The 8,832-nt window shown below is 47.5% G+C and overlaps 1 protein-coding gene across 1 annotated transcript; it reads right to left on the reverse strand.

Moving 5' to 3' along the window:
- Positions 1 to 3,661: 3,661 nt before the first annotated feature.
- F5J12DRAFT_849711 (uncharacterized protein) lies at positions 3,662 to 4,658 on the reverse strand (the record flags this gene model as incomplete). The annotated part of the gene is given in 4 exon segments (XM_051746477.1): positions 3,662 to 3,889; positions 3,952 to 4,491; positions 4,550 to 4,627; positions 4,639 to 4,658. Coding segments are annotated over 3 exon segments (592 nt in total), but the record flags the coding sequence as incomplete, so codon positions are not given.
- Between the last annotated feature and the right edge of the window lie 4,174 nt (positions 4,659 to 8,832).

The following is an 8,832-nucleotide window of genomic DNA, read 5'->3' on the forward strand; positions in this document are numbered from 1 at the left end:
TGAAGGTGAATGATGTTGGTGTGAAACGATTTGCTTGGGAAGACGGGCATGCTAATAAGAGGGGGGCGGGTGCGAAGTGGAGAGGAGGTATGAGGAGAATTTGAAAGATTCCCGGACAGAGTAAATGACCCAGCAACAGACCGAAAGCTAGTGCGAGCCTGGGAACCCAAACATGAAGACGAAACAGAGCCCCATGCGATTGCGGATGTGTAGTTTTCGCTTTGAGGGCTGTGATGGGTCGTAGTGTGAGTAGTTGGAAGGAGTGAATCCGACAGGCGGGAGTGTTCACGGGGTGTAGACATATGAAGAAATCAGAGAACGGCGAGAAATGATGACAGGCCATGCGTACCTAAGAGTGCGAGGTGGCTGTACTCCTTCTCCGGCCCTCCGCTCTCTCAGGTCTGATCGCGTCTCTCGTCCTTAGAACTCGAAATCTTTGTACTCCACCCTTCTCGATGCATTACCGCCCCTCCAAACTTCATTTCTCTCTGGAAGATCCTGCCGGTTTTCGCCCAGACGTTTTCTATCCAAACTAGTTACATCTCGGAAGCCTCGCATTGCCGCCCCTCTGTCTTTCTTCCTAGTCACGAAGTCTGGAGTAGCATAGAATACAGTTTTCCACAATGTAGAAATCAATGCTATGTATGCGTAGGAACCAAAAACTAGTACGATCCATGTCCGCTGGAAACAAAGAAAGTAGGTCACCAACGCAGCCGCTGGTGCCAATTAGTCCCGTCTCTTGAAAGCGCCAACACAGCCATCATCTAACTAATGAAACTCTACATACCGGCTGGACTCGGGCGTTCCTCCCGCCGTTTGGATGTAATGAAGAGCGCATGCAACGATCGTTGCTGGCACTGGGATTATCCTCGCGATGGATAGGAAGTCTCGGACGCTGTATGTTATTGAGGTCTCATATCCGTGCAAGAAGCCTGGCGTGGGGACGATATCTGTGGTAGAAACTTGACAGAAGATTAGTGGCAAATGGACAAAGTTAGTAGAGGGAATTACAGACATGTAGAGTAGATCGTAGTGAGTCAGAGACCCGGGGGAAGAGAGAGGATTGGATATCATGTATTATTGACGCGTGCTATTTAAACTTTTGCGAGTGGGTGCGAAAATGAACGATGAGATGAAAACAACAATAATTCAACGTGCAAGCGCGGGGAAATGGCGGATTGGATGACAACTGCAACAGGTTCCGACTAATTTACAGTGCAAGCACGGGGAAATGAACGGTCGGATGAAAGCACCTCTTTACACATGTAAAGAGCCCGCCGTGTAGGAATCAAAATCGGTTGAGATGGATCTGAAAACGCCACGACTCTCCGGCGGAGGTTGAAAGAGAAGTAAGAGAAGTGAACGGAGCTCGCAATATTTGCCGGAATTTCTCTTCCAGAGCCTCCCTGTTTTGGATATGATCGATCCACGTGTAGCATACGTTGCGCATGTGCACCCGTGTCATGATCGCACATTGCATTTGTTCGCTCTTCGCCTAAAATTTTAGCTTCCGTCACGGCCTGACGCTTTCATGGCATGCACAAAGCGTCCCTGACATGGCCACGTTCGCAAGGGGCGAGCCGCCATAAAGATCGAGGTTGTCTTAAAAAATAAGCGATGGTGGGTGTAAACCGGTTTGGATCTATTTGGCTTGGTCAGGGACGTCGTATCACGTGTTCCCACCTATGTCGCAAATTTATTTGGTCCATTGTCACGTGCCCCCATTGTAAGCAGCATGTAATGGACCACTTGCCATTATAATGGTCAGGTTTGGCTAGATTATAGCAAATATGTGATATTTTATCTAAGATATAGTGCAAATGTGTAAAATATTATGTACAAATACCCATTTTTGGCAATCTTTCAATGACACATGGGTGGCATTGGCATGGCTTATAACGGAAGTGTGAACAGCCACCCTTAACATGTATTATAAGGTTCTTATCACGTGCCCAAGAAATTTGCGACATATGAACTTCCGGCTCGGGCAATGGTTTGTCAGATTATTCTTGTGGCCGGAACTTCCTGGCTGAGATTGTCAGCAAAAAAACTGCACATTGGCAATGGCTTCTTTGACCGAAGTCCGCAACTTGTTTAACGTACCCAACACCTTGTGGCTGCTCAAATCACGCAGAACGAGCGATAGCCGAAGTGTCCCGCTTAGACTGCACCACCCTGCATATGAATACGAACGTTGACCCCCTCAGATCACTCCACAGGTTCTCGGTATATTCCTGTCCGGATATCGAGCATGGTGTCATTTGTCGATCCAGTTGCTCGTCAAGAAAACCACTTCTATTGCCTGCCTTCAGATTCTTGCCATCCGAGTCCTAAAAACTGCATTCCTGCGCTCGGCAAGGATTGCAGAATAGGAGGGGAGTGAGTGTGTAGCAGACTAGAGACCAGACATGGCAAAAAGAGCACGAAAATCAAATTGAAGCTGTGTACAATGGCTGGGGGGAAAAGATACTCAACTTCATACCGGATTGTCAAGGGCGAGATCGGCGAACTTCCGTTCACAGGGATAGGTCTTTCCAGTGTGCCAGAATTCGACTATGATGCGTGTAGTGTAAGATAAACCCAATATTTGGCACGAGTACTAGCATTGTGCTCACCGCTTGATCGATCGATCGATCAAATTCAAATTCGAGTTCCTATCATTATTGCGGATCCGAGGCTCGATTAACCAACCCCGACGACAATCTCAAAGAAGAGTAGATCCGAGATGAGCGAGTCGGCCTTAATACTTCCTGTGTATATCGGGGTTTAGACTCAGGTGTCGCCGCCGGGGCGGAGAGGAGTCGCCCCTGGACAGCAACTTGATACTTGAAGGTACAGCGTAGGCGGACACACCCGGTTGTTTGGCTGCGCAGGTAGGTGGAGATACCCCGATGAAAGACCAGTGGGTGCACCCCATGAATAGTGAGCGTATGGATGTCGAGGAACAGAGGATTGTAGAATACCCGAGGCGAGAATTGTGGACGTCCTATTGAAGGCGACATAGAAGCGTCGTTTAAACGTTTGTGGCGAAAAGTTGAATCAATATATCAAGATTTGAGTCGGTTAACTCACAACTAGTTGGGGTTTTCGACTTGGAAATGTAGAAATGCTATGTCGACCTTCTGCCCGCGTCGACAGAATCGACGTCTGCAGGGATCCAAAACAAACCACCAAGGAACCCAAGTAGGGCAATACACTCGTCTTCTGCCGAATCCCGAACATGATTTCTCTCGAATCTGACTAACATCGCAATCAAGAATTCCATTCGAAGTGGTGGCGCCGGCGTTCCTTGTGGTGGATATGGTTGTTTCAGGCGATGGGGACGCTGGCGAGGCAATGGTGAATACGCAAGTGAGCAGACGAGGGATTATGTGGGGAACGAAGACATGGAGAGGTGGATGAGAGGGAACGCAGTGGAAGACGTCGAGGGAAATGACCTTGAAGAAATAGACCGGAAGCGATGCCCACGGAGTCGAACACAAAGGCAATGCAGAGCCTCATACAAGTCTCGGGCGGAAGGAAAGCCATTGAATTCTGCTGTGATGGATTATCTACACGGTTTGAGCAAGTTACAACTTGGGCGGAGACGGTCGAGTCCGCACGCTTCTGATGGCCGGGATCCGATACACGAAGATGTGGTGCACAATATCATCGAGTTGCGATCATGACGCTAGGATGGACTAGTCGCGTGCTATCCGAGCTGTTTGGGTACCTACACAATCATGTACAGAAAAATAGAGATAGTAAGGGCCATAGGAATGAAAAACTATCACGGTACCATGCTAGCATGACACAGTGATGGTATAGGTAAATTGCGTACACGAAATCCGAATCACATATCTACAACAGATGATCAAAGCTCATCCGCTAGCATCGTCTAGCTTTGTCTCTTGGAAGTCCAATTCCTCCGGATCGCCGCAGTCGTCATCCACCTAGTGGAACTCCATATACATGCTGGATCCGAGTATTCCTCCGGCGAACTGGTCATGGCGTCGGTTTACAATGACAACCGCTAGTTGGGGCAACGCTGAATGGGGCAGAGGCCTCTGGACGTTGGCTATAAACATGGCGAGGCCATGGAGAATGTCTGGTGTGACGGAGGCAGAAGCATGTCGTCCGGCCCCCATGGTAGGGATCATAGGAGTTAGGTGGCCAGCAGGTGGGTGTAAATCACGACAGTAATTAGTGTGAAGATCTACGAGAAGTTGGACTTGTGATGGCTTGTAGCTCCCGAACATTGAGAGCCATCCTCCTGAAAACGACGTAGTCCCTTCCCGGGAGCAAGACGGGAATGCTTTTGCCATTGCCGCTAGGGTGATCCTGGCATACCAATAGCATTGCCGAAGGTAGAGATTGTAGTGTTTAAAGGTGGTGGATGCGGCGCTTGCGAAGAAAGCAATATCGGAGAGACGGGGTGGAAAGCGGTCCCATCGAAGTGTACCCTTCAGTACAGGATCTTGACCGGCCCTTTTCCAGTATTCATGGTGCTCCCTTCGTGGGGATATTAGAAAGGTCAGTCGCTGAAGCAGGTCATTAGAGTTGGATATACCTGGCTCGCACGACTGTGATAGTGTCCCTTGCGACTCCGCCATTCGAGGACATCACTTGCATACTATTGTTACTCGGGCTGCGCTCGATGGTGACCATGAGCCTCTCTCCTGTCAACACAACATCAGGGCACGATCATACTCGAGTAGTCAGTGTACTTACGACCAACATGAATGTGGACAAGAAGAAATTCATGACAGCAGGAAGACCGGGAAGGAATGTAATATAGATCACATCCGCCGACCGTTGCCGCTGGTTGAGTTCTCGCGGTGCGCAGGAAATCTTGAACGCCACATTGTCTTGAGCTCTCGTGCTCGCACAGGAGCATAGTGGTGGTGGCATGTGCCATCGATAGAGTGGGTTGCAATGACTGGGGCCGGTTCTGCGAGATGATTCAGGGGATACCATTGCACTAGTTATATGGTGTGGAGCAGCTTCTTTGCCCGCTGAGCAGTATCATACGTGAGTGCAAGCGGGCTTCTTTTCCACACGTGGAACCACTGAAAGTTGAACTTACATAATACTCTGGCTGGGCAAAGACGTTGTTTCGCACCATATAACTAGTGCAATGGTATCCCCTGAATCATCTCGCAGAACCGGCCCCAGTCATTGCAACCCACTCTATCGATGGCACATGCCACCACCACTATGCTCCTGTGCGAGCACGAGAGCTCAAGACAGTGTGGCGTTCAAGATTTCCTACGCACCACGAGAACTCGACTAGCAGCAAAGTTGCGAAGCAGCACACGTCAGGCATATTCCTCCCAAATCAGTGATCTACATAGGTAACCCCACACGTGTAGCCATACATAATATGCATTGATAACTAACTGTAACAGATAATCTTGCAAGTAGAACGGCGACGAAGTGTATTACAACAGTGGTATGTAGTGGATGCTGTGTCGCATGCTAGCAGCGAGCAGTGCATTGTCTAGTAGTGGTGAGTTTTACTCGAGTGCCGCACCTACAACTATTCCTGATCAATAACTGATGAAGATTCTGTGGTTTCCAGCGTCCTAAGTTCTCGCAAGCCTTCATAAATTCTAGGGAGCACTTTCAAATGTTCTACTGAAAGTGCCGACTACACGGGTTGTCAGCCATGCACAACTGTAATTAAGTCTGGCCACACTCAAAGGGCATCACACGCGAGCATCATAGAATTTGCACATGATAAGATAACATGGACGTCTGAGCGTTTAAAGATATACTGTCCACCAGGCCTCCTCCAGGCTACATCCTGGACGACACCCTGTGTGCCCCTCATCTCTCTAAGAATGGCTCATTAACTTTACACGTAATCAAACACAACTCACCCGGAAAATGAAAATGCACAGATTTTCGTCTGAATGTCTGTAGATAACCTCGACCGTCTTGGATGTTCAGTTATGAGAATGTCCGATAGTACGACAGCATCTACTAGTTGGAAAAATGCACGGGGCGCTCTGGTCATGGGTTTGGGATTGCATCTCTATCAGCCTAAAGGATAATTTCGAAGACAAAAATTCACCTCCGTAGATAAAGCAATACTGAGACTCTGCCGTACGAATGACCATTCTTAGAGCAGAGATTGTGGTGCTCAGAGGATCTCTGTAATGGAGCTTTATGTTGGTTCCGCCGCATGCGCTCAGGCTTGTGACAAACGAACCGTGATTCGAAAAGGAGGAGGAAGACATTAAGAAGGCGAGCGAGGTGGTAACGTCTTTCGGGGATAATGAGCGATCGGACCAGCCATCCTTTTTGAAAGCGCCCTACACCGCTTGAAAAGGCCCTTGAAACCGACGCGAGACCAGTAAGGGTGTTCAGAACAGCTCTTCTCGCAGTTTTCCTGTAAAGTGGTATAAGTTCGCCTACAATTTCCCGTTGGATTTTCGAGATTCCCGTGTACAAGGAGATTTTTACTCAGGCGTCACTAATGGGGAGGAGATGATTCACCTCTAGACAGCAACTTGATATTTGAAGATATAATGTAGGCGGACACACCTGGTCGTTTGGAGTAGGTGGGTGGAGATACCTCGATGAGAGACCAGTGGGTGCACCCAAATCGATAGGAAAGGAAGCTTACCTCAGCCTAAATTTCATGATACGTAGGACGAAACAGGCGGCCCATGATAGGGCGAACCAAGGGCGAACCAGGGGACCCACAATAGGACAAACCAGGGGCCCATGATAGGACAAATCAGGGGGCCCACGCAGATTCCAGCCCCGCAGCGCTGCGGAATCTACTATACATGTCATATTAGTCAGTACCATCTTCATGGCAGTGCGATCGATTGTTGCATACAACACCTAACACAGCCCTCACAACCTTGGACACGTTCACGGGAGCACTGAACTCGCAACGTGTCCTAATTCCTGGGCGCTGTTAGGTCTGTAAACTCCTTGTCGGGGTCGATCATGCTGGTCCAGTCCCCCGGTCACATGTCAAGAGGGTGGGAACTGTGGGGTTAACTCAATACAGTGGGGATTTTTTGCACTGTACATAATGTCTTGCAGACCACATGGAAGCACATGGTTGAATGTGTGCATATCATGGACAGTGGCATGTGCTGCTTGTATATGGACATTACTGGACTCAGTGACAATTTTGTGATTTCTTACAAGTTCCTGCAGTGAGAGTATGCATTTGAGTATATTAATGAAGGTATGAGTTTCTACACTACATCAGTACCAAGTAAACAAGTGGGAATCTAGCTATACTCACCTCAGTGTATGAAGTAGTCACTGAGGTGGAAAACAACAGTGCAGAAAATTTATAGTACAGTAATTAGTAAGCATGTTGACATTGGAGTTTAATTCCAAGCCCACTGGGCAAAACTCCAAGATGCTACTGTAATTCCGGGTCACATTCTTGACATACATTACCATGTGTAATGATTTTAGTGTTGGGTTGGTGTACCCTGTAGGCTCTTGCTGGTGTGCCATGCAGGCTACGTTCACAAGCTTGTTGAACAGTATCCATATTTGATGTTGAGACATCTTAGAGCTATTGCTAGTTATCACAATCTGGTTTGCATAGCAACATGCTTTGACTCATGTGTGTTGATGATCTTTGCAATCATCATTGTACTACTTCATGTCCTTTGCTGGTGTATGTGTTCTGACAGCTAAGAAGGCTGCAATCCAAGGACATTCATGGCACCTGGATTGCAGCTGGCCATCTCCCTAGAGGGAAATCTTGCCAATGTCAGAGACATGTCACAAAATTCACTTTACCCATTATGATGGTGCCCACATTGTAAGTGAATACAATGGTTTATTTTTGCCAGATTACATCAAATATGTATATTTTTATCTGATATTTAGATTGAAAGTGTGAAGTATTGTGTATTGAAGCTCCTTTTTTGGAATCATTGCAATAAAAACTTATATCATTGGCAGTACACCATAATGAGGGTGGGAACTTGTGCCATTAACATCCATTACAAGTAATTGTCCCATTGTGAGGAATCTGCATTCCCTAGATGCATAAGCCCCTATTGACAACCTTTCTGTGACTACTGTTATGTCTCCCTACCACTCACACTCACTGCTGTCCATGTGCTACCTTCCTGCCTTATCTGCTACCTTCCCACACCCTCATTCCCCCCTGCACACTGCAGTACCCATGCTGCTGCATTCCAGTCATTTCCCTTCCCTTGGACTCTTTCTTTACCCCACAATCTCTTTGCCCTTAGTGCTAGTAGTATACCCTTGGCACCTGTTTCAGCCAGTCTTATGTGTATGTGCTATCACACATCTTCATCTTGCCTGTCCCTTGTCTTACTTAGGTTCTGGGTTTGCCTGGACTATAAATCCCTGCATTTAGGTACAGAATGATACCTTTTGGCACTTGGAAGGTAACTACAAGTTTCTTTTCACTTTTTCTATGACATCCACCTCACAAACTGACACACATGAACTATGTATACTGCTCACACCACTCACATTGCTAGTACTACACTGTGGAACATGCCATGCATGCCACAGAATACTAACACTACAGAGCACTGAGTCCTGCCTTCTAGTTTTGACAGTTCAGAATCCCTTGGGATGAGAAACTTGTTCCCTTCACTTAATTATTGTTATCTAAACCAGCTCATCTTTACCTAACACATGTCTGGAAATGCCATGGACTTCCAGACTCTATTATATCAGACTGAGGCCCTCAGTTCACCTCTGGTTTCATGAAGGGACTATTTAAGATGTTAGGAGTACATCAAAAACTCTATACAGCCTCTCACCCCCAAATGGGTGGACAAATAGAGTGGTTGAACTGCAAGATTCAGCAGTGCCTTACACCAACCA

The sequence above is a fragment of the Pisolithus orientalis genome (genome assembly GCF_024613125.1).
Source record: "Pisolithus orientalis strain OTSU chromosome Unknown F5J12scaffold_31, whole genome shotgun sequence".
Taxonomy (NCBI): domain Eukaryota; kingdom Fungi; phylum Basidiomycota; class Agaricomycetes; order Boletales; family Pisolithaceae; genus Pisolithus; species Pisolithus orientalis.